The 26,305-nt window shown below is 48.2% G+C and overlaps 1 protein-coding gene across 1 annotated transcript in view; it reads left to right on the top strand.

The window, feature by feature from the left end:
* The window catches only part of DOCK3 (dedicator of cytokinesis 3), a 181,873-nt gene that overhangs the window by 132,529 nt on the left and 23,039 nt on the right, over window positions 1–26,305 (top strand). The window contains exons 28-42 of the mRNA XM_078612853.1: window positions 57–155; window positions 2,443–2,537; window positions 4,621–4,696; window positions 5,695–5,795; window positions 7,129–7,187; window positions 10,045–10,193; window positions 11,682–11,767; window positions 13,805–13,900; window positions 15,395–15,455; window positions 16,222–16,315; window positions 17,100–17,248; window positions 18,151–18,237; window positions 21,535–21,639; window positions 22,652–22,793; window positions 25,939–26,105. Of these exons, the coding sequence (XP_078468979.1) occupies window positions 57–155; window positions 2,443–2,537; window positions 4,621–4,696; window positions 5,695–5,795; window positions 7,129–7,187; window positions 10,045–10,193; window positions 11,682–11,767; window positions 13,805–13,900; window positions 15,395–15,455; window positions 16,222–16,315; window positions 17,100–17,248; window positions 18,151–18,237; window positions 21,535–21,639; window positions 22,652–22,793; window positions 25,939–26,105 (1,566 nt within the window). The remainder of the gene's footprint in view (window positions 1–56; window positions 156–2,442; window positions 2,538–4,620; window positions 4,697–5,694; window positions 5,796–7,128; window positions 7,188–10,044; window positions 10,194–11,681; window positions 11,768–13,804; window positions 13,901–15,394; window positions 15,456–16,221; window positions 16,316–17,099; window positions 17,249–18,150; window positions 18,238–21,534; window positions 21,640–22,651; window positions 22,794–25,938; window positions 26,106–26,305) is intronic.

Raw genomic sequence — 26,305 nt, 5'->3', positions numbered from 1 at the left:
CACGCGAGAGACCTGGGGAAATTGACACGTGGTTATTTTTGTCGTTGTTGCTGCAGGGAGAATATGTGTCATGCCTGCTGTCTCTGCTGAGACAGATGTCTGACAGACATTACCAGCAGCTCCTCGAAAACTTTTCCTCCAAAGAATCGCTGAAGGTAATTGGTCACACCGTGCACAAACTCGTCTTGCGTTGCCACGGTACATGAGGAGATCTCCATTCTGGGTCTCCAAGTGTAAAACACAAATATCCTTTCGGTCCATCGGCCTGTTGGCCTTGCAGACCAATATTTATATCACGTGGCATTGGTTTGAGCAACCTAACAATATTCTTTGGGTCTTCCGGTAAAGCCACGTTGATAGAAAAAATAATAAAAATATCACGACCTTTCGATCGCAACATGATTTTTTTTTCACCTGATGACGATTGCTTGTGTTGCGATCGAAACGTTGTGATATTTGTATTATTTTTTTCTATCTACGTGGCTTTACCGAAAGACCCAAAGAATATGAATTCCTGCAGTCACGAAAGCTTTAAGTCAAGATTTAACCTAACAATATTTAACATTGAGTGCTTATATCGATAACATCTGCTAATCCAGCAGCAATTGTTTAAAAAGCTTGACACAACTGTTGATTCTCAGACGGTAGAATCCAAACGAGGGATTTTCGTACTGGAGGTTCATATTCATCTGTTAACAACTATAAGTCCCAACAGACGTCATTTACCTCTCTGTACAAATTGCCCCAACGTCCACATGCCATTCATTAGCTTGGAAATGTCTCCCATAGGCAAGCGGTTTACCAGTGCACACATCCACAGTTACATTTGTATTATTTATGAAACTGCTTGTAATGTGGTTCCACTCGACATTAATACTCACATATCCAGCTATGATGGTGATCCCGCATTCTGTGATGCCGGTGCAGACTTGCGTGTTGAACATTTTAATATCGGGCTTTGCTTGTGCTTCTAGAAAGCGGTTTAATTCCAAGAGAATTAGGCGCTGCTATTGGCCCGGCAGGGGAATGTTATCGGCTTTGGTGATACTGCTGCTGTGGTGTAACGGTTAGCGGCACAGGACTTACAATCCAGTGGGGTCAACCGGTTCAACCCAACTTACCCGTCGCAGCAGTTGAACCAATACTGCTAGTTTATTAAATCTTCCCCCACCCCCACCACCGCCTCTGTCTACCCCAGCAGTGTCAATGGGTATGCTGCAGTCGATCGGCGATTCGCGTGCGGTGGGGTAAAGCGTGGGTAACCCCCCGACCCCTCTCTTCCAAGATGTCTGGCCAGCGTGAAAAAGCAGGCCAAGCTACCCCCTAGAGCTGCCCCGAACAGAGGCCCTGCCAACAGAAGTGGCCCGGGCGAGTAATTGCAGAAAGCTGCATCTTTAATGTCGAGGCGTCCCGCAATTAATGACTGCATTATGTGCGTTCCCGGTATTCGTAGGCGCCGCTCGTTAGGCTGCTCTTGACAAATCCTCCAACATCCCTTATTCCACGGAGGATTGATTTGCCCCGGGCGAACGGCGGTTACTCGCAAACCACTCAAAGCCGAAGCGAGCGCTGCTGGGCATCCCTTGGTGTGCATTCGGACGTGCCCCCCATCCAAATCAATGCTTGTACGACAAATTACAGCGCCGGTGCAAACAGTCTGAGTACTCAATGTACTGTGACATAATAGAATCCAGCGTGTGGATAATGCGGCGCAAATTTGTCACAGACGCCTGGGATGTCAAAAAGCGCCGCCCTATAAGCAAACACAATTTGTAACCAGTGACATCATGGCCGACGGTCTTTCCTCGCTGCTGTGAATAAGGTTCATTGCCCAAAACTTCGGACATTACATTATTCCCAAACCCCCCCCCCCTTTTATAACACTACCCTAAAAAGCACCCGTAAAATAAAAAAGAATTATTGGATGACGTTTTGGGTAGCAGTCCTTCATCGAAGAAAAAAACATCTCTCTCATTGCTCCAAACATCAAGTCGCACATGTTTTTGTTTTACTTTTAGGGTAGTGTTAAGTAATGAACATTGAGTTTTTGGCTATTTATTCGAGTGCACTACTTCCAACACAGTGTCCCAATGTGTGTGCGCTTGTAGGAGGAGCGGTAGTGTAACGGTTAGCGCTGCGCTACAGATTTGGTGACCCGGGTTCGATTTCCGCTCACGGACAACACCAGTGACGATTATTTGAACCGGTCCTGGACCTCCCCTAGGTCGACTCAGCATCAAATGAGTACCTGGTGCAATGTGTAAACATCGCCACTAGAGAGACAAAGGCGGACAGGCGTGGTGTTGGCCGCTCACCCCCTCGTGTGCCGTGCTGGCCTTCATAGGTGCTCGCTAACAGCACTTGCCTCAACAGTCTGTTAAGGCTAACAGGGGATCTTTTGTCTTTGTTTGTGTGCAATGGGACACTTCTTGGCCACTGCAGGAATTCGTCCTTCAGATCTTCTCCGTCTTCAGCATCCTCATGAAGCAGGAGGTCTTCCCGCGCGACTGGATGGTTATGAGGATGGTGATCAGCAGGTAATGAGCTTCACATCAGCATTTCACGGAGGGAATGGATTTATTCATTTTTCTTTCCTTCGGTTCAAGCACCAGACAGACAGATGGCCATATAGGTTTGTTTGTGACCAGGTAAGGACCTATTAAGGCTATAATTACAAGACCGACATTTTATAAGACCGAAACAGGAGGAGTATTTTTCCACAGCTCTGGCGATCGATTGTGGAACATCGATGTCAACAAAAAGTGAACTTATGGGGATGGCTCAGGTTAACACGTAGGCTTTCGCGACCAATATTATCTATCGGGCGACAACCATAATTGGCCATCGCCTGATGGATAATATTGATGAGGCTGGCTGTAATTACCGGCGAAATGTCGGACTCGAATTGTAAATGGTGTGGGTTTACTCTCCCACCACACCGGTGTGCTGAACTAGTAACAAATCGGCATTTTTTGTTTACGTGACAAACCTTACTAAACGGCTGTGTCAGGTGGTGGCGGGTTTTAATGACACATGTATATTGACGCGATCTAAAACAAAACAAAAACAATAATCTAATACACAAACAGTGCCGGGTGGATTAATCCATCGCAGGATCATGATGGCGATGGCTTGTAGAGGCCTTTATGCAGCAGTGGATTGAACATTGCAGATGTTAATTGTGATGATAATGATGGTGATGATAATAGCCATTATGATGATGATTCATACCTGTCAACCCCTTATCAGAGCCTACCTTATTACAGACCAATTCAACCCTTATTGGTCACCCCGTGTCCTTATGAATCTCAACGTTCATCCGACAAAGTCCCATCACAAGGCAGAAAAAATCACAGAAATGTAACAAATAATTAAGATTTTAAAAAATCTAATCTGTATTAAAAAAAATGATTGCCAGTGTAAATTAAACAATGCAACAACTACCATAGGTCTTCACTTTGGGGTCCGCTATGACAACATGATTTAGAGCCACTGATCTTGAAGCAACTCGTATCCATGTCATGGAATGGCAAAAAATATTCTTTACGAGGCTTTTTTTGTTCTTGTCATGAAGTGGTATGAGATGGGGTTTTTTATGGAATATCCAATAGGGTTCCAATATAACTTTACAGGGAAATAGACGTGGGAAGCACCGGGTGGATACAGTCAATGTTTATGGCATAGAGTTGATATTGTCTTATAGCCCTTTGGAAGTTCCCATTCGGTTGTTTGGGTGCTGCGGTGGCGAGATGTCAAATACCTCACCTGGTGTACAGGAGGTCCTGCGTTCAATTCCGAGCCTGTGAAACCTGTGTGTTTGGAGTTTTGCATGTATCTCTCCCCGTGGTCGCGTTGCTTTTCTCTCCGGGTCCTCCGGTTTTTTCCTTCCACCTTTAGAATCAATGTGAGTTTGAGAAGTATTTGGCTGCTATACATGTTCCACACGACGATAAACCACTTAGTTGAGCTTTCATTTGTGATAGCCAGGTCGCTTCTGAAAAAAAAGCTATAAAGCTCAGCACGGCCTTACCTGGTATGAAAACAAAAAATAGTTTGCATTTGGTCCAAGGAGGCTTACTCGGCTAGAGGGAACGGTCTCTTGAAAAGTGACGTGGCCGAGTGGGGTCGCGCGTTTTGACGATTGTTGCAAAGGTTACCTGGTTAAGTGCAACGGCGCCTCCCTGGTTAATACCATGGTGGGGGGGGGGGGGGGGTTGGGGGGTGTTTGTAAAAACAAAACTGCTTCGTCGGCTCCGAGTTTGACGCCCCGTCGACGATATTCAAAAACAAGAGGAGTCTGTGTGTGCCGGAACCGCTGTTCATATTTGCCAAATTTGAAATCATTTCTCACAAATTAATTAATTTGGTTAAACAATATAGTTACATCGTCCCCCCCCCGACTGACATTGCTTGTGGAGGCCTTCATCCAGCAGTGGATTATAAGGGCTGTGAATTATATATAGTGTGCGTGGTGTGATTGTGTTGATGTGTGTGCGGGCGTGGTGCTGGCTACTCACACCCTCGTCTGTCACAGTGCCGGCCTCCATCGGTGCTCGCTAACAGCACTTGCCCTGACAGTCCGTCAAGGCTACATGGGGGATCTTTTTTTTCTCTTTGTAGTGTAATTGTGACAACGATGAAGCAACTGAGCCCAGCCCTCCATCAGAACTTTGGCAATGAATCCTTTGACATTCAGGTAAGGCACGGTGATGACGACGGTGATTTATGTAAGTTGATAATAATTGCAGGAAGGAATGTAATAATGTTGATAATTATTTATAATGATAACACAAAGACATTACATTAACTTGCTAATCCCCCTAATCTCTCTGCCTAATCTCTCATTAACACAGTGCTCATCTCCCATTAACACTGCTGTTGTGCGCATATGCGGGGACGATACTCTTATGCGGCGATGGAAGCTCAGTTCATGCGAATCTCTTTCCCGAATCTCCCCCATTAACACAACTGACGTGCTTGCGTCCGGAGATGGAATTCCTTTCCAGCTCAGACCCCGCCTGCTTGCCCTTCACCACATCTACAACCTCTTGTTGTAACAGCTCTCTCGCTGTGTTCTTCCTGGTTCAGCAGTTCCACTGCGGGATAACTTTTTCCGCCTGAGGACGACCGCTTGTGTTGCGATCGAAACGTCGTAATATATGATTGTTTAATTTTATTTTTCTTCCTACGTGACTTTACCGAAAGAACCAAAGAGTAACAATAATTAATTATTATATTTGGCGATGATGATGATCATGAAGATGGTGGTGGTTATGATGTCGATGACAGTTGATGCATAGCGATGCTGATGATTGATGATAATGATCATCTGATGATTGTCAAATTATGAATGATGATTACAATCATTGTTGATGTTGATGATGAATGACGGATAGTCATAATTGACGAACGATGATTAGAGTGATGAGCATGACAATGAATGACTGATGATAATTGGTAATAATGATCTCACAATGATGATGGATTCTTCTTTTTGTTGACGATGATTATTAATATTATTATTGTTTATGACGACGATCCATGGACGAAGTTGATAATGATGGTTATGTCCAAAGGTGACCACAGTAATGATTGCATGGAAGACAGCGACGTTTCACGATTGTTTCACAATAACACGTCACTTCACTCCGACAAGACTCGACTCTGCGCATTCTTTGCCCGCGGCTTTGGCAGATTTGGACGTTTTACTTCTCACTCGCGGTGCTCTTCATCAACCAGCCGAGTCTGCAGCTGGAAGCCTTCAGCCCCCTGAAGAGGAAGCAGATCCTGAGCAAGTGAGTTGCACCGTGGTTACACTCCGTCTGGCAAAAGGGAGCTTGTGGAGGGATTTAGTATTTTCATTTTGCTTGTTGTGGATGAGTCTCGTATGCAAGAGTGACCTGGGTCACAAAAAAATGACAAAATCAACCGCATAAATTGAAATACAGCAATGAAGTTAAAGAGAAGTTACGGTCACAAACAACTTAGTGCAGGAAAAAAAGATGTTTTTTTACGGTCACAAAAATTGTCTCGGATCAAATGACAGGTCTAAAGAACCCTCAATGCCAATGGCCAGCAACCGTGCGCGGATAGGACACAGTTAAAAAATATATATCGAGTGTTGTGGCATCGTTAAATAATGTAAAACACCTGCGATATTAATAACCTCTGAGATTGGCCTGCCTGCCTGCCTGCCAGTAGTGCCTAAAATATTAAGGAAGGACAAAGCGGACGGTGCCGCTGCAAAAAATCCACTGGTTTGACAACATGATGATCTCGCGCGTTGTTGCGTGCATCTCTAAAAATTGTGCACGTAAAGCCTTAAGCTAATACATCATCGTCATCTTGCACCTAACGTACGCGGGGATTCTTCCATAATTCCCCTGATTAACGGGTCATTTTATTGACTCCGCTAATTAATTTTCTTACGGTTTATATATACATTCATTTGTGGCTAGCTCGCAGAATACGATATACTGTGCCTTATTTTAAAGTGTGCGATTGTGGAGATTACAAGAGGTCACGCAGACCATTCGACATTTCAGTTATAGCGGGGTTGGACAGGAGATTACGTAAGGGTGCGCAAAGGAGATATGGCATGCAGGACTGACTAAGAGCGTAAAGTGCAGGGTCATGCATCAGATGTAAGTCTTAATAACTTAGCCGCTGTCATGTTTTATCAAGATTCTTGTTGTCCAAGCATCATATTTATGCTTGCACCAAAATGTATGTCGCTGTGCAAATTAACATACGTGTACATTTTTTTTAATCACAATATGGCTCTGGTTTTTTTATGATTTAATCAAAAACGCTTTAGGGCCATGTTATTAAAAACATATTTTATATACAGATGAATAAACCCGCTTTTACCAACTCGTACACTGAATTACGTTTGAGATTTGTGGTTCCACACGGACGCACAGAAATGACCTCTTGCAGGGTGTCACGCCATTCGACTGGCAGGAGCTCTCGAGAGCCTCTCGAGAAGCTATATTGGCCTACTCTTCCACACTGACCAGACATCTTAGAGAGGGCCTCTAAGGCTGCACCTTTTGCCATGACCACCTTGGAGAAATATACATTAATATTATCGTTCTCCGCGTCTGGTTGCTGTTGTGTCATGCACAGGTATGGAGACATGAGAGTCCTCATGGCCCACGAGGTCTTTAGAATGTGGCAGAGCCTTGGTGAGTCCACACACAGCCACTCTGTGGTCACATTAACGGTACTGAATATGTCTGTATATCTATGCACATCTGTGTGTGTCGAGTATGGTGCTGACCACCCACACCCTTCGTTTACCGTGCCGGCCTTCGTAGGTGCTTGCTGACAACACTTGCCCCAACAGTCCTGTAAGGCCATACGGGGGATCTTTGTCTTTGCGTATATTGTGGGGAGCGGTGGCGAGGCGGTTAGCACACCGTACTGCGAGCAAGGCATCGCGGGTTCAATTCCCGGTTGCGGCTAACATCATGGGGCAATGATATTAACCAGTCTTGGGTCTTACCCAGGTCAGCTCCGCCGTAAGTAAGTGCCTGGTGTGATGTGTAAACATCAGCACTGATACGAAGCGGCCCAGGTGTGGTACTGGCCACACCACCTGCCGGCCTAAATAGGCGTTCACCCCCAACAACGATCTGCAGAGAATCTGTGCAGGAGGACGTTGTCCTTCGGTGGGCATCATTGCCACGGTTCGCAACGGATCTGTCTGCACCGCTAAAATAAGTGATATGTAACACGAACGAGGGCTCGTGAGAAATGGTAATATTCTTTGGGTCTTTCGGTAAAGTCACGTAGATAGAAAAAACAATAACAATAAAATAATACAAATGAAAATGAAAATAAAGTGAATAAAAAAAAAATATCACGACGTTTTTAATCGCAACACAAGCAATCGTCATCAGGAGAAAAAAGAGGGGAAAAGCTGCTGAGGCAGGCTGTTTTAAAGGTTTGAAATGGGTGTAGCCCAAGGGTCATAAACGAAATGGGAGGGGCTAGTGATGTTAAAGTGAGAAGTTTGCATGTCAATGTAAGATCGGAGAGATTAGCATGTCAATGTAAGATCGGAGAGATGAGCATGTCAATGTAAGATCGGAGAGATTAGCATGTCAATGTAAGATCGGAGAGATTAGCATGTCAATGTAAGATCGGAGAGATTAGCATGTCAATGTAAGATCGGAGAGATTGGCATGTCAATGTAAGATCGGAGAGATTAGCATGTCAATGTAAGATCGGAGAGCCACCGCCACATCGAGGACACGAGCAACGGCGGCTGTGTGAGTGTGAGACATTTAACCTGTTCGAAAACAACTGCCAACATCGGAGGGTAGGATGGAAACATCACAGCCAGTTATGACTTGAACTGGTTAATAACATCCTTCCAATGATTGCTCAGTTTGTACCCATCTTCTCGGTTGAAATTGGGTGCGTGTCTATATGTCTGGATGGCTTAATGAACGAATTTTTGCTGATAGCCAGTGGGTTTGCAGAGTACCTTCGTCTTGGAGAAATCTATTTCGTGTGAGCCCACAGCATTAAAACAATGATCAGCCACGGCCGAGGTATTGGTCTTACTGTGTTTCAGATCTGCCTTATGCTCACGAACACGGTCCGAGACATGTCGCTTAGTTTCCCCAATGTAACTACTGCCGCAGACACAGCTTAGTTTGTAGACGCCGGGGTATTGCATGTCAGGGATTACATCCTTCACAAATGGGATCACATCACGAATTTTATGTACTGTGTAAAATCGAACCTGGATGTTGTGTTTGCTCATAATTTTGGAAATCTTTTTGGTGACCCCTGCTATGTATGGCAAGGTGATGGTTTTGATTGGGTCCTCAGATGGTTCTTTCCCAACTGTTGGGGTGATAGCTTTACGGATTGTGTCGTCTGAATATACATTCATCTTGAGGGCTTGGTGTACATGTTCCAGTTCACTGGCTAGGTGGTGATGGTCGGAAATACAACGAGCTCTATGGTATAGAGTTTTGATTAGGGAATTCTTCTGGGATGGATGGATGGTGGTGGTAATAATTAGTCTTTTTTGTTATCACCAGTAAAGGCTTTGACAGGCAGGTTGAAACATGTTATAAATAGAAGGACGAATTGGAGGGAAATGGTGTGTGAAAAGCTTTTGTTTAATTCACTCTGTGACTGGAACAAAAACAATTTCAAAACCTCCTGAAAGGCGTGCGTATCCCGTGCATCAAAACTCCTCGGCGTGGATAATTGAACGTCTTGCAAAAAAAGAAAAGGCGTTATCGCGAGTTTCTGGACCGCTCGCTCTCCGTTGCGTTGGTGTCTTGCGGGCAGAGTGTTGCTCCCAATGAATGCAGGAACGGGCTCTTGGCCAATATTTCAACAATCCTTAAGTGGGCCATCCCCCATTAAAATGTGATGCACAGCGGATAGGCTATTTAGTCTGCATTCGGCCCACTGCTCATCAGCATGCAAGGCCGTCGACAGGGACGGTGGGGTGGTGTGGCAGGTGGGGTAAATTCCCCCCGGGACTCGCATCAAAGAGAGCATCAGAAAAGGGCCAAGGGGATCCTCATCTGGTATTTTCCCCCGGGCCTCCATAAACCTGAACCCGCATGTCTGGGTTGTGGGTGGTTCCCCTTACCTCAGATTTAATTGGGGCGGCGACGTGGCTGAGCGGCCGTACGATTTGGCCACTCGTTGCAGACGTTCCCGGTTCGAGACCAGTGGCCACCCTGGTTAATGCTGCTGATGAGAAGTGTGGACCACGTCTGCCACAGTCACGGTCCGAATTTACCAAATTTGAAAATTTACACAAACTCGTTTGTTGTCCTTTCCCCGCACCTCCAATTAGCACGGTTGGCCATGTACGGTGTGAAAGAAGTTGGAAAAAGCCACACACCACCATTGCCCCCCACCCCAACTACTGCAGACTTCAATCGTCTATTGATCATAGCGCCATCGTGGTAGCCGTGCAGTATATGGCTACCACAATGGGGCAAAAAAAAAACAAGCGTACCGATGAATTCATTGGATGAATCCGGTCGAATGTATCCGTGCCAGGGGACCACAAGGCTCACTTCATCCCCGGGCTACTGGGCCCCTTCCTCGAGGTGACCTTGGTGCCACAGACAGAGCTGAGGCGCGTGCTCATCCCCATCTTTCACGAAATGATGGACTGCGAGCAGAGGAAGAACGGCTCCTTCAAGCAGGTGACGTCATGGCCGGCGGACCACAACATCAAAAAAATAACAACAACGAGGGAGCAGGTGGCCAAGTGGCTTGTGGGGGGCTTGCGGTGGCCGTGTCGTATTTAGGGTTCCCACCTGTCCGAGTTTTCCCCGGGATCGTCCTCTTTTTCGAGGCAGCTGCTGTCCTGGGAAATCTGCGAGTCTTCCAGGGACATTAAAAGTCTCAGTTATTGTCAATCATCATAATAATAATAATAACATTACACCGTTCAGGAAAATGAGATATTCTTATTTTCGTGATGAGTCCTGATTTTTGGTACCTCAGTGTGCCATTCCCGGCCATATTGCTGAGCTGGCATCACTGAGGTTCTGGATTCTGTGCCGGGCAGCCACCCATGATTAAAGGCAGTCCTAAACTGTTGATAGATAATGGTCTCAGACTGGCAACCCAATCACGTGAAGTAGTCTTGCCACAAATGTGGTACTCTGTGCTGGCCGTGAATCTTTTTTCCCCGAAGGCTGTTCTTTTGCTTCCCATTATAGTACAGTTTGGATATAATTGCCGACGACAATCCAAAAAATGTAATCACTCAACATTTTCGAGTGCTTAGGCTCCTGCAGTCACGTGGCATGTTTTGTAAAGTGGCTTATCCGTTGTTGTTGTTTTGGTTATTCTCAAATTGGGTTAATTGTGCCCTTCACTGGCAAGTTGAGCTCCATCATGCGCCAGTGATGAACGTGAATTTGACTTTGCAACGTGAACTTGGCATGCAACGACTCATCGAGTGATTGAAAACCATTAGCAATGCTAATGCGATACATGCAGTGAATTGTGCTTATGACAATAGATCATTACGTGCCATGTAAATTGCATGCAAATAATATACAATTGGCAATACAATATGGATTTGTGTAGCGTGTAAATGCGACTACATGTCAAGATGCTGTACAGATGCACAGGCATGCATCATGGGAATGCCGGGGAGGTGTTTATTTTGTGTTTATAATTGAGGAACGATTGGAATCACGGCTACATAATCACAATGTGGATTTGAGCGCGTTTTAAATACCCATTCAGCATGAAATTCCTATACGTTAGGCTCTGACGCATTTCACATTGTTCAAATCGGCGTTCACTTTATAGCTATGCGCACGTTCAATTCCCCCCAGTGTATAGCGGGCGACTTCTCCCCATGCCTCTTGATAATTCACACAACAAGCAAAAGACACTGGATGGTAAACGCAAGGTGAGAATGAATCGACCCTTGAATCGAATTACGACAATTGATCTAATTGCAAGAGATGACGACATACCGACTGTTCAGGGAATGAAATTGGCTTCTCACACTCTGGCCAGGATATAAATAGTTTGGCAGCACAGAAACGCTTCTGTGCTAAGCCGAGCCAGTTGTAATTCCACTTTCGCGGAAGTGCCGCGCGAAAGTACGTGACACGAATGGCGATTTGTTGTGCTGTTTTTTTACGTAAGCCGCGATGTTGTGCGTTAAGGTGGAGGCAGAGATTATCGACAAGCTGGACAGTCTGCTGTCGGAGGGCAGAGGTGATGAAGACTACAGGGAACTCTTCAGCTTAATGTGAGTGCTGTTGAACCAAATCCCGCCGGCACAGACTGCTTCGAGCAATTTCCCCCCCAGACAAAAAAAAAGAATCCACCTTCGTTATTTGAATGGTAAATGGTGAATGGTGGAGGTACAACTCTGAAGTTTCTTACTCACGCCACTAGGCTCTCAGGAGCTCTTCAGAGCCCCTTTAGAAGGTGTATTGGCCTACTCTTCCACACGTACCAGACGCCTTGGAATATATGTACGTTCAACTTTTTTCGCACCGTACGCAGCCAACCATGATAATCGGAGGTGCGGGGGAAAGATGACAAACCAAACGCAAAAAAGCAGTTGTTAAAGAAATGGGTTTTCAGTCTAGATTTAAAAGCCCATCGCTCTGGGTGGCTTCCTAATATCGGAAGGTAGAGTTTTCCAGACAGCCACATAATTGCATCTGAAAGGGCGCCATGCCATGCCCGTCTTTGTTCGACGGCCAGCCAAAAGCCACCGCTGCTGTGAGGATGACTGGAGTTCGCGTGACAGTTTATGCTCCCTGACGAGATGAGGAAGAGGGAGGAGTACCCACACTTTATCTCGCCACACGTGACCTGCCGATTGACTTCCTGTGGTTGTACCCATAGATGCTGCTGGGTGGACAGAAGCGAGGGGGCAGGGAGATGGAACCAGCGACCTCCGGGTTGCAAGCCCCGCTCTGCTAACCGTTTCACCGGGGCAGCGTCGTTATTTGAATTGGTCCATGCAGATATTATCACTCGTTGGAAGTGCGCAGGAGGCCATCGCTTAATTACGGTGGAGGTGACTCAGGATTGAAAGCCATAACTGCTCTACACTCGTGCCCTCAATTTGGAGGGGCATCTGAAATTAAATTTGATGGATCCTCACAGAGACATTGGAAATGCCTTCCAGCTGCAATGTCTTCTTGGGACAGCCCATTGACATTGGCTGATTGCCTGGTTATGTTTACGCGAAAAGCTTTGTGTGTGTGCGAGCGACTGCATTGTTGGTGTGAACTGGACAAGGATGAACAGACGTGTGATTTAATGACTTGATGGGAATTCCTATTTCACGCTCGCTTGACGGAATACAGAACCCCGCTATTCGGACCATATCCGAGGTATTTTATTTTATCGATGTCAACAATTTGTCATATCTCATGTTGCCATATAATGTATTATTTTCGTGTAATTCGATTTTTTTTATAGTGTCATATAGAATTCGTGAACCATTGCACGATCCATTAAAATACATTACATTTTTGGACACGTTATGTAACAAAAATTTAATAAATTATTAGTTTACTATTGGTCATATTTTAACGTCCCAGATAAAACATATATAATTTGAACAAATCAACACATTCATCGATAACACTGAAGAAGGGCCATGGCCCGAAATATCGCCTGTCATAAAAAAATATATTTCAAGACCACGCTGTTATTGACTAATATGTTGAGTCTTTTTATTTTTATTATGAATTGTGCTATTCACCACAGCCAACACAGCAGCATCACGAAATAAATAGTAAAAAAAAATGTTAGGTCATTTTAATATATTTATGATTTAAATAGTAACTTATGTTACTATTTTATGTCACTTGTGGAATCTATATTTTTGCAAAAGTGTTTATGGTTAGATATTTCGCCCTGAGAACGATTGTTTAAAGGATGCTTCATAAATTAAAATTATATTATTGTTATTATTAATACGGTATTTTCCATTGTTTTGAATTAAATACAATTGTACTCAAATAATGAGCTCAACAAAATTGTTTTTTCGCCACGATTTGCCATCAAAACACATAACACCACTTAGCCAAACTGACATAGAGTCAAGCCGCCCATTAATTCAAGCATTCTTCAGTGTCTTTAAACTAACATCAACAGTGCCTTTACAAAGGACTGATTTGCATGCACTAGAAGCTTAGTTCCACGCGTCCCCTTCCTTTGAGCTCAGTCTGCCGATCTCGGTCATTGGCGAGCATCCCCGGCACACTGCTGGACAGCTGGGCCTGAGTTGCTCACGGCTCCGTCTCCCCTGGCCCTGCCCCAGTTTGCTGGAGCGGATTGAGCAGGAGACGTGGAGGGAGAGTGGCGTCTCCTTCGTCACGTCGGTCACTCGCCTCATGGAGAGGCTGCTGGATTACAGGTGAGCGCTCGCTCGTCAGATTGTCACCGTACCAAGACAAAGATCCCCACGTGTAGCCGTTCGAACTCTTTGGGGAAAGTGCTATTAGTGAGCTCCCATGGAGGCCTGCAGGACGGTGCCTCTCTCTCCCCGGTGCTGGCGAGTTGTTAACTACCTCGCCTGGTATACAGGAGGTCGTCGGTTCGATCCCGACCCTGACGCCCGCATATTTGAAGTTTGCATGTTCTCCACGTGGTCGCGTGGATTTTTCTCCGGGTTCTCCGATTTTCCCCTCCACATTTAGAATCAACGTGCGTTTCGAGTATTTGGCTGCTAGAAATTTCCGCTTGGTAAGCCACTTCGTTGAGCGATCATTGTGATAGCCAGGTCACTTCTGAAAAAAAATCTATATGGCTCAGTGGGCCTTACCTGGTCAAATACAAATAGTTTAATAGTTTAGGTTATACACTGCACCAGATACCAATTTAAGGCCGAGTCGACCTAGGTAGGGCCCAGCATTGGTTCCGATTTTCTGTACTGATTTAAACGTGAGCGCTAAGCACTGCACTCCCGTCGTACACAGATAAACACACGAGCGCGCGCCGCCACTCACGGACACATCGTCAATTCCCACTCGCGAGCATCGAGATGAGATTGGAGGTGACAGCTGGATGGGACGTTGGCTTCAGCTGCCCACACGTTTGGAGGACGCATTCGCCCAAAGTATCGCGTCCGTGCGAGCTAATGCCACACGGCCCATTTCCAACATCTTCCGCTACGGGGCCACACGCACACGGATGGCTACCCGCACATTGTAGCCTCATGGGGGGGGGGGGGGGGGGGCAGCAAGATGGCCGAGCGCTGGCGCGTTTGCCGCTCGTTGCAGTGGTTTGCGATGTGAGCGAAGCGGCCGCCCTGGCGAACGCTGCAGGGGGTGTTCACCAGCACAAAAAGCGTGACGTCTTCTTGACAGCGGGACATTAAAGATCCCGTGGAGAAATACAAAAAATAAAGTCAAACTTGCGCCTGCGCCACGGTCTAAATTTTCCAAGTTTGAAAATGACTCGTATGCTGCCTAATCGGGTTATTGCCACTTGGAAACACTGCCCCTGCTGTGAAACTAATGCAGGAGTAAAACGCCTGTGCAACACGGCACCACCGTATGTTTGTGAGTACGAATGTTGAACTTATTTCGCACCGTACATAGCCAAACGTGGTAATAGGTTTGCCTGTTCACCACAAGCACGTGTGGTTAATGCCAAGATGATTCCTTGCAAAAGGTTTCTATTTGGTGTTTGAACATCTTAACACCTCCTGTTTTATTGCCAGAAAGGGTAAAACCTATTCTTATTTTTCATACTTTGATACTGGCAAAACGATCCCTATTAAATAGTTTCGCTCTGTTCCATTGTGGTGGCCTTGCACTGTAAGAGAGGCACAATTGCTCAAATGTATCAATGAATTGATTTGCTACGTTGTGTCAATCATGACCCTGTGTGTGTGCACATTGTGCAGGGATTGCATGAAGGGAGACGAGGTAGAAGACAAGAAAATTGGCTGTGCCGTGAGTTTGTTGGTAAGGTTCTTAAAGTCTCGCAGCAGAAAACAGTGGGGGGGAAAACTTAACGCGGTTTTTAATTCGGAACGATAATCCCTCGCATGTAAGGATGTACAGATTTATCAATTAAAGTCGTTTCTTAAGCTGACGATTAACACATCAAATCGCGCGTTCAAGAATACGTTATTTAACGTTCATGCAAATTGTATCCTCATGTTACATGCTGGCTAATGGACCGGATTTAACTGCGTAAATGAGAGAGAGGAAAAAAACGCAACAAATGTTTCAAACGAGACAAATAAAAAATATAGATTTTTAAATTCATTCGTGACCCCAAATTTTGCGGTGGGCAGGGAGAGAAATGGGTTCTATGCCTACGAATGCTTTCAGTCATTCTAGAGAGGCATGTACATGTTGAACCTCTTTCGCACAATACGTAGCCAACCATGCTAATCGAAGGTGTGGGAATCCATCATCATTATCCTCATCAGACCTGATCTATCCACCGTTGGCTGAAGGCCTCCTTGTCAGGCCCAACATCTGTTAAGCCAGACTAAGCGAACGTCGCTTTCTCCGTCGCAGCTCCGGGCTACGGGAATTCTCCCCCTCCTCTCTCACTGCTCTCCGCACGTCGGCGCCGTGTCCACCTTGAGTCAGGATCTGCAGACTTTCCTCCGTCAATCGTTTATTCTCCCGTGCCTCTGAAATGTCCTTTTGCAGTGTGCGTCACACATTTTATCAATGAACAAATGAATTAATGCACATTACCCATGTGGATCTGCAGAACTTCTACAAGACGGAAATCAACAAAGAAGAAATGTACATCCGCTACATCCACAAGCTGTGTGACATGCACCTGCAGGCACAGAACTACACGGGTACGTTACACCGGCGCGTTCAACGCAGCTGCTGCCAGCGGCGGCGCCCCTGCTGCGGTCAGGCCGAGACCCGTCAGCTCGCTGCATTTGAGCATCGGTTCATGACACCGTGTTGAGGATAGGTCCGTGACACCGCGTTGGCAGTGTTGCACAATCATTGATAGTCAAAACGCGACACGTTCGTGAGTAGCACCACGCCAAAAAAGGGGAGTATAAAACGGACGATGTTTCTCAATTCTGAACTTATTCATAGCAGAGAAATCTATTTGAGGCACCCAGGTTAATTATTTACAGGCTGGATTGGAACTCGTGACCTCAGCTGTGAGAGCTCGGCGCTCTGAACTTTGAGTCGCATGGCCACCTATCGAGTTATCTGACACTTGAGTCAAGTGAAGTTTATTTTGGTTTACATACGTGGTGCCTTTCTGGCACACAATATATAGAGAAAAAAAGAAAGTTGTGGCTATGAGTTAAATTAAAGTCAACTTTTTATTTTACCCGTTAAGGCCCAACCGAGCGTCATAAGTGACCTGGCCAAGACTGATAGCAGCTCAACGAAGGGGCTTATCATCACGTGAATATGTATAGCAGCCAGTTGTTGTGTGCAAGCGCAAAGAGAGTTGCGTTGAGTCGTGACTTGAAATGCAAGCGGTGGAGTCGAGCGTGCGCGTCGCTTGACCTCGTCCTCCCCGCACGTACGCTCCGTTTTTACTAAAACCCTGCACAATTTCCGCCAACACCTCCCCACCACGCTGCCGCCACCGCTCCCCGACCCGCGCTACAGAGGCGGGCTTCACGCTGCTGCTCTACTGCGAGCTGCTGGGCTGGGACGAGCGTCTGCTCGGCCCGTTCCTGCACTACCCGGCGCAGAGCGAGTGGGAGCGCAAGGAGAGCCTCCTCCTCAAGATCCTGCACTTCTTCCACAAGGGCAAGGTGAGGGCTCGCCTGTGGTACCGCGTCGCCCGCCCCGTTTCCGAGACCGAGCCCGTGCGTTACCCGACGGAGTTCGATGCAAGCTGAGCGGAATGTCGTCGTGCGTGCCCGCGTTGAACTAAAGTCACGAAAGGCCTCTGGTCCACCGGTGAAGAGGAGGAGGATGATCGACACATCGGCCACGGTTAAACAATAATAATATTTTGTGCCAACGTGGCAATCTTGTCGGATGGCACGAGGTTTAATGTGCAACCATTTTAGGTGTAAAAATTACAACCACGTAGATCAAACTCAAACACGAGTATGGACCAAAAAGCACTCAGGGCTTCGGACTTTTTTTTTATCACCTCCGCTGGGCAGAAGCGGTGAACGCAAACTGATTGTGTGAGTGGCCGTACGGCTCGCTGAGTGTACGAGTATTTGTGTGAGAGCCCCGTGTGGCTCGCTGAGCGTGCGAGTGTTTGTGTGAGAGCCCCACGTGGCTCGCTGAGTGTGCGAGTGTTTGTGTGAGAGCCCCACGCGGCTCGCTGAGCGTGCGAGTGTTTGTGTGAGAGCCCCACGTGGCTCGCTGAACTTGCGAGTGTTTGTGTGAGAGCCCCACGCGGCTCGCTGAGTGTGCGAGTGTTTGTGTGAGAGCCCCGCCCTGCTCGCTGAACTTGTGAGTGTTTGTGTGAGAGCCCCGTGTGGCTCACTGAGTGTGCGAGTGTTTGTGTGAGAGCCCTGTGTGGCTCGCTGAGCTGCGAGTGTTTGTGTGAGAGCCCTGTGTGGCTCGCTGAGTGTGCGAGTGTTTGTGTGAGAGCCCCATGTGGCTCACTGAGTGTGCGAGTGTTTGTGTGAGAGCCCCACGCGGTTCGCTGAGCGTGCGAGTGCACTGAACTGCATCCCCCGTTGTGCTTCCTCAGTGCTGGGAGTTTGGCATTCCGCTCTGCCGGGAGCTGGCTGGACAGTACGAGGCCCTCTACGACTACCAGCGGCTGAGTTCGGTCCGGGTACGTGGTCGCGAGTCTGAGCAAACAATGTTTTTGATGCAGCGCTGGCCAGGGGTGCAGAAGCACGAATAATTATTATTCAACACATTTCACTGCCATGGTCCTCCAAAGGGAAAACAAATAAATAAACATTTTATATAAGATATTGGGTATTGGCCCTTCGACATTGCAACTGGCACACCTTGATGGAAGGTCAGTTAAAGTCAACCCCATCGCAGGGACAGTGAAGCCAGCACGATAACATACCCAAATCTTGCATTCCAATTTTTAAGCTGCCAATGCACTTGTACAATATTACAGTCAACGTTTCCACGATTTTTTAGGGATTTAAAAAAATATATTTCATCTTATAATTCCGCTCCCCTTTCATCCCGATTGTGCAATCGGCATTATGTAATGAGCTGTCGTGTCCATTCGGAGCGCTCGCAGAGCAATGCGACCCTTTGTGTTAGGAAACATCCCAAGGAGGAAAGAGCTGACAATGAGATCTATTCATGTGACCTCTATTTCAGACAGCAGCAGTGGTAGTTCTCAGGGCCAGATTAAGGTTACGAGGGGGCCTAAGGCTAATATTGAGGGAAGGGCCTACACATGTACAGTCTTACATATTGCAACAAAATATATTATGAAGTCATGCAAATATTTATTTCTCTATGTGAAATTAACAAATGTATTCCATTCAGTTAAATTAATCAAAAACATGAATTACTCACTGCACTCATTTCTTCAAACAACCAACTTGGTTTGTTTTCCATAATAGAGGTTTTTTGGAGTTAGATCGCAACAAATATAAAAATGTGTTGTTAAAACCCACCACCACCCGACACAGCCAATTAGTAAGGGTTGTCACATAAACAGAACGTGCCAATTAGTCACTAGTACAGCACGCCGGTTGTGTGTTGGAGAGCCAAGCATTTACAATCTGAGTACGACGTTTCGCCGGTAATTACAACTAGCATCATCAACTAGCTAGTTTTGTTTTCCCCCCGAACTTTATCTGCTGGCGATGCCACGGATGACGTCGCCGTAATTCAGAGACCAGATGAATAGTCACTGGCCCAGGCTACTGTCGTTGAGCTATCAGTTCACAATGTGGAACGGAGGACCAAAAGGAAGATGGAAGGCCCTGCAAAACATTTAGCCTGTGGGTTAATTCAGCCACCCTCATAGCAGCACTTACCCGTCGGGCTCTGCCGCTGAGCGTTAATGTTGGTTGCATGGCAGTCGAGCTGCTGCTATATTTAATTCCGGGAGCCGGAACTAAGCGCAGAAATTGGCAGAACCGAGTTTAAGGTGATGAGGTTGTTTTTTTAGGTTGTGTGCAGTCTTTGGGGCAGAACCGAGTTTAAGGTGATGAGGTTGTTTTTTTAGGTTGTGTGCAGTCTTTGGGGCAGAACCGAGTTTAAGGTGATGAGGTTGTTTTTTTAGGTTGTGTGCAGTCTTTGGGGCAGAACCGAGTTTAAGGTGACGAGGTTGTTTTTTTAGGTTGTGTGCAGTCTTTGGGGCAGACAAAGCTGAGTTCGTCAAACTCACTCTACTCGAGAACCGCGTTTGTCCGGATTCGAACCCAGCGTTTCAGCGGTTGTGGCGAAGTGCTCTTCGATCTCTGAGCCACCCGGCCACCTCACTCTTCCTCGAGTCCACATTTTCCTGCATGCTACATACAAAAAGTGTCCAGTCTCCTGAAAAACCATTGCATCGATATTTTTTTCCTGTTTCAGATTTGATGATGATGATGAATATAAAATGCTCCCAAATGCAACTGTCAGCAGTAGCAGAACACGCGTGCCAACAGGGACACTCAATTGATTTTGATAATGTTGAAGTTCCGTGCAAAATTAGCTACTATTGGCCAAAAATAATTCGAGAATCTTTCGAAATTGAAAGAAATAAAAATAACTTTAACCGTTCGGATAGCTATCGCCTTAGTGCTGCGTGGAAGCGAATAATCAAATAATACATTATTTAAATGCATGCCTTCAAAGGGCAACATACTTCAATATGGATTACCGTTGGTACGGCTATTTTAATACACACAATAGACAGGAAGGACAAGTTCAAAGGGCTTACGTAATGCATAATGTACGTTGCCTCATTAATCCGCCCCCCACCTGGCGCAAGAGCGCAGAAGCGTGGTCACCACATCTACGCCTCTATATAAGTGTAGTGGGTTCCACGGAGGCACACACTTTAACTGGGAGGGAACACGTTCATTACACGGCCCCAACGGGGCAGCTACTCAACATAACAGGGTAACTACATAATTAGACCCCAACAGGGTAACTACTTAACCGGGTCAGGCATTAACATACTGCCGGACCCACGATGCCGAACGTGACGACCGAAGCCCGAAGATGAAGCAACGTTTCCCGATGGGATGATTCCAGGAGACAGCCCCGTTCAGCTCTCAGGCCCCTCTTTTTATCCCCTGAGCGTGGCCTCCGCCCTCGGCCACGCCCCCTTCGGGATCTGACCAGAAGGTTCTGGGGCCTTCCACCACGTGTCCTTCTCGTCACCTGTCAGCCCCCCTCGTTATCCCCTCCTTATACTCTTAGTTTTTTCGGCAAAGTCACGTAGGTAAAAAAATGAAATTCAAATTAATACAAATAAAATAATAAATCACGACGTTTCGGAGGCAACACAAGTCTCCGTCATCAGGTGGGACCGTCACAGCCAGATTTGCTGTATCAAGTGAGGCAGGGATTCCAAGATGCAAGTTCTTAAATACAAGTTAAGGGGGGGGAGAGGGGGGGGAGCTTATCAGAATGTGGTAGCCAATGAATGGAACGTATTGGGAGGGAGGGGGCGGGGCTAAAAGAGAGCACGAGGTGTAAGTAGGCGTGGACGTGTTTGTGCGCAAGCCCCTGTTGGTGCACATGATAGAAGAGAACGAAAATGCCCATGTTGTTTTTACCAGTGTTGGCTGACAATCCCCTCCTTGTCACGTGCTGTGACACGCGCAGTTCCACTCATCTCTCAGTAGCTGGCGCTAACGGCGTAGTGACTCAATATACGTCACTACATCAGGAACGAAACAGGTGGACTTCTCCAGAAATCTGGCTGTCGCCTGATGAAGCTAGTTACTGGTGAAACGTCGCATTCAGATTGTAAATGTTGTGGCTTGGCTCTAGTGACGAATTGGCACGTTTTGTTTACATGACAACCCGTACTAGTTGGCCGTGTCGGGTGGTGGCGAGTTTTAACGACACATTTATATATTTACGCGATCTAATCCAAAAAACCTCTATTATGCATAATAATGTATTTATTTTTTGGGGGGGGGGGCGGGGGCGTTAGAAAACGGAGGCGGCTTACTACGACAACATCATCGAGCAGCAACGCCTGGAGCCGGAGTTCTTCAAAGTCGGCTTCTACGGGAAAAAGTTCCCTTTCTTCCTTCGGGTGAGTTTTTGTTTTCCTTTCTTCACGATGTGCACGACCCCCGCCGATCTCGGTGGACGTGCGCGGCAGGCTTCTCGCCAACGTCGGTGACGGACGAGCGTTTGTGTCTGTTATACGACGCTCCTGTGCTGTCGTATGGAATTACGGAGTTTGCGTTGCTGATGCACACTTCTGTTCGGATCAGGGCGGTTATGGTGCCTCGTTTGTTCGTAACCCATGGTCTGTGTTCAGAATAAAATGGGGATTTGCGCGACGAGTGTGGTGTTTGTTGAGAAGCGGCTGTTAAGAGTGCCGTGCGCAACATCTGTTCAACACAAGGAGTTCATCCGCTTCCTGCCATGTTTGTTTTAGAGCGAGGGAATTTCTGTAGCTCTCCAAAGTGTTTTCGGGACGTACCGCCGCTGGTGTTTGAGGCACAAGCAAGACGCAGAGATGTGTACGAGGCACGCGGCCATTTGTGCACATGCAACAAACCGTCAGGAGCGTTCCCTGAAGCATCGCGCTATGCAAAATTGGCCCGTGTGCTTTTAACACGCGCTTGTATTCAGTCAGCCCATCATCACCAATGGGGTCAATAACATCGGTACCGCCTTCTGGGGAAATCAACGGTGGTTGTTCTATGGGGGACAGACTATCTCCCACCACAGAAACGTGGAATTTCCATCACTGACTCTGCAGGGTTGAGAACAAGAAATAAACACTCGTGCCTCTGCTCATTTTTGAGTAGGAAATCACGTTAGTCCGTCCTTTTTTGCGCGTGTGTATGTGCGAGCCTGCGTGCGTGCGGGCATGCTTGTGTACATTTGCGCTTGTGTGTGTGCATGTGTGTGCGTGCGTGCATGCATGTGTGCGTACGTGTGTGTGTGTGCGTGCATGCGTGTGTGTGCATGCATGCGTGCGTGTGTGTGTGCATGCGTACGTGCGTGTGTGTGCCTCCGATCGTGTGTGCATGCACGTGTGTGCGTGCGGGCGTGCGCATGTGTGCGTGCATACTCGTGCGTGTTCTGTTCAGAACAAGGAGTTTGTGTGCCGGGGCCACGACTACGAGCGGCTGGAGACGTTCCAGCAGCGCATGCTGAGCGAGTTCCCGCACGCCGTGCCCATGCAGCACGCCGGCCAGCCCGACGACGCCACCACGCACGCCGACGCGCAGTGTACGCAACGGCACCAGCGTCTCCACCAGCGTCTCCACCGACATCCCCACCGGCATACCCACCGTCATCCCCACTGGCATACCCACCGTCATCCCCACCGCCATCTCCACCGGCATCCCCACCGGCATACCCACCGACATCCCCACCGGCATACCCACCGACATCCCCACCGGCATACCCACCGTCATCCCCACCGTCATCCCACCGCCATCTCCACCGCCATCTCCACCGTCATCCCCACCGGCATACCCACCGACATCCCCACCGACATCCCCACCGGCATACCCACTGCCATCTCCACCGCCATCTCCACCGTCTTCCCCACCGACATCCCCACCGACATCCCCACCGGCATACCCACCGACATCCCCACCGGCATACCCACCGCCATCTCCACCGACATCCCCACCGGCATACCCACCGACATCCCCACCGGCATACCCACCGTCATCCCCACCGCCATCTCCACCGCCATCTCCACCGGCATCCCCACCGTCATCCCCACCGACATCTCCACCGTCATCCCCACCGACATCTCCACCGTCATCCCCACCGACATCCCCACCGGCATACCCACCGTCATCCCCACCATCATCCCCACCGACATCTCCACCGCCATCTCCAACGGCATCCCCACCGTCATCTCCACCGTCATCCCCACCGACATCTCCACCGGCATACCCACCGTCATCCCCACCGCCATCTCCACCGCCATCTCCACCGGCATCCCCACCGTCATCCCCACCGTCATCTCCACCGTCATCCCCACCGACATCTCCACCGTCATCCCCACCGACATCCCCACCGACATACCCACCGTCATCCCCACCGTCATCCCCACCGCCATCTCCACCGCCATCTCCACCGGCATCCCCACCGTCATCTCCACCGTCATCCCCACCGACATCTCCACCGGCATACCCACCGTCATCCCCACCGCCATCTCCACCGCCATCTCCACCGGCATCCCCACCGTCATCTCCACCGTCATCCCACCGTCATCCCCACCGTCATCCCACCGTCATCCCCACCGGCATACCCACCGTCATCCCCACCGCCATCTCCACCGTCATCCCCACCGTCATCTCCACCGTCATCCCCACCGACATCTCCACCGGCATCCCCACCGGCATCTCCACCGTCATCCCCACCGCCATCTCCACCGCCATCTCTACCGCCATCTCCACCGTCAACCCACCGACATCCTCACCATCATCCCCACCATCATCCCCACCGGCATCTCCACCGTCATCCCCACCGCCATCTCCACCGCCATCTCCACCGGCATACCCACCGTCATCCCCACCGTCATCCCCACCGCCATCCCCACCCGCATCTCCACCGTCATCTCCACCTGCATCCCCACCGCCATTTCCACCGCCATTTCCACCGCCATCTCCACCGACATCTCCACCGCCATCTCCACCGTCATCCCCATCGTCATCCCCACCGTCATCCCCACCGTCATCCCCACCGTCATCCCCACTGCCATCTCCACCGCCATCTCCACCGCCATCTCCACCGCCATCTCCACCGCCATCCACAATAGCATCCCCACCACCATCCCCAGCAGCAGTAGCAGCTACACAAGCAGCATCCATCATTTGTTGACGTCGTTATATTTTACGAGCAGCACACAAATGATCCCTCGTGCATGAATGTCAATGGAGGTGTTTCTCTGTAGCTGTTTTGGAACTCTCCCACTGTTTGCACACAGCAGCAGCATCCAGGCACTACCTACCGCGGTGGCACATTTTAACTACCTCGCCTGGTATGCAGGAGGTTGTGGGTTCAATCCCAATCCTGACTCCTGTATATTTGGAGTTTACATGTCTCACTCCCGGAGGTGGCGTGGATTTTTTATCCGGGTCCTCCGGTTTTTGTCTCTCACATTTATTAACATGCATTTAGAATATTTGGCTGCAATACATTCCCACGTGATAATCCACTTAGTTATATAATTTTTGGTCAGGTCGCTTCTGAAAAAAAGCTATATAGCTTAATGGGCCTTTACCTGATTGATATGGGATGCTGCCACGCTGTAGGAGTTAGCACACTGTGCTTGCAATCAAAAGGTCGGCCAACATCCCCTCTGCACCTCCCTCTTAAGGAGGCCCCTCTGCCAGCAGTTGCATGAGCAAAGCAACTCCAGGGCTGCACCTTTACCGAATGCATATCTACACACGCATATTGAACTGCCAGTCTCTATACAACACTGGCACGGTGACTACTCGTGAGCAGAAGGCCATGTCTTCAAATCCTGCTCAAAAATGGACCATCTGTGATTGATAAAATGAATACCACGTTGCGAAGAGTCAACGGTGTTTTATGGAATGCCTCGCCCCTGTCCAAGGAATGTGTAATTTCCACCAGTGGCTCAGGGCTGTAAACGGAAGATGAGAAAAATCTTATTTGAGTGGAGAATCCACTTTGATGTTTTTGACCGCACCCCGCTGCTGCCTCTGGCTCCAATCTTAATTGCATCTGTCTCAGTCTGTGATATATATATACACAGGGCACACGTATATATAATGCCTATTTACGATGCCGTTCATCACGGATGCCCTGACAAATTGTACGACCTGACGCACAACCGTGCGTAGTTTTACCGCGCAGTCCTGGCGATGGCACGTTGCGATGTCATCTTCCCATCGACACTTCACAGCACTCACGTGGGAGGGTCACAACGAGGAGAGATTACAGATTGCAGATGGGGGTTGGGGGAGGGAGACATTTGAGGACAAGTGGTGAACGTTTGGCATTAGCAACTTCACCGTGCAACGGGTGGCAACGAAGTGGCTTATCACGTGGAAATGTAGAGCAGTCAAATACTCTAAACGCGTCTTTCCAAATGTGGAGGGGAAAAAGCCGCAGGACCTGGAGGAAAATCCACGCGACCATGGGGAGAGAGAGACACGCGAACTCCAAATATACAGCAGGCGTCAGAGTCGGGAGTATCCACGACCTCCTGTATGTCAGGCGAGGTAGCGAACATCTCGCCACAGCGTGGTGCCTTGCAGGGCCGCCGTGCCTTTTAGTAAACATTCCCGCACTGCCAGTGTGCACCGTGCTGGCCCTGCTGGCTTCATGACGCCTCTCGTGTTGCCGTTGGTTTGCGTCTCCCTCCCGCGAAACCGCCGTGCAGATATCCAGATTTTTGCCGTCTCCCCGGTGCCCGGCGTCTCGGAAGTGCTGCGCAACGAACGTATACCGGAGAGAATCAAGAGCTTCTACCGCGTCAACAACATCTGCAAATTCCGTTACGACCGGCCCCTCTACAAAGGCACCAAGGACAAGGAAAATGAGTTCAAGGCAAGATGAGTAGCGTTTTCTTGTCTGTGAGCCTGAGAGCATTCTAAAAAAAATTAAAAAAAATTCCGTCAAAAAGAAATAGGCCGGTGGATGGGTGGATAAATATATAAATGCTGACAGTGCCCATGAATCAGCTGTGAGACCAGGCCTCCTAGGTGGAGGCCGATTAATATGACTTCGATCGGAGAGTCACCCGCTCG

Source organism: Lampetra planeri, chromosome 40, assembly GCF_965212315.1.
Source record: "Lampetra planeri chromosome 40, kcLamPlan1.2.h2, whole genome shotgun sequence".
Classification (NCBI taxonomy): Eukaryota; Metazoa; Chordata; class Hyperoartia; order Petromyzontiformes; family Petromyzontidae; genus Lampetra; species Lampetra planeri.
This window is presented reverse-complemented; position numbering and strand designations above follow the sequence as displayed.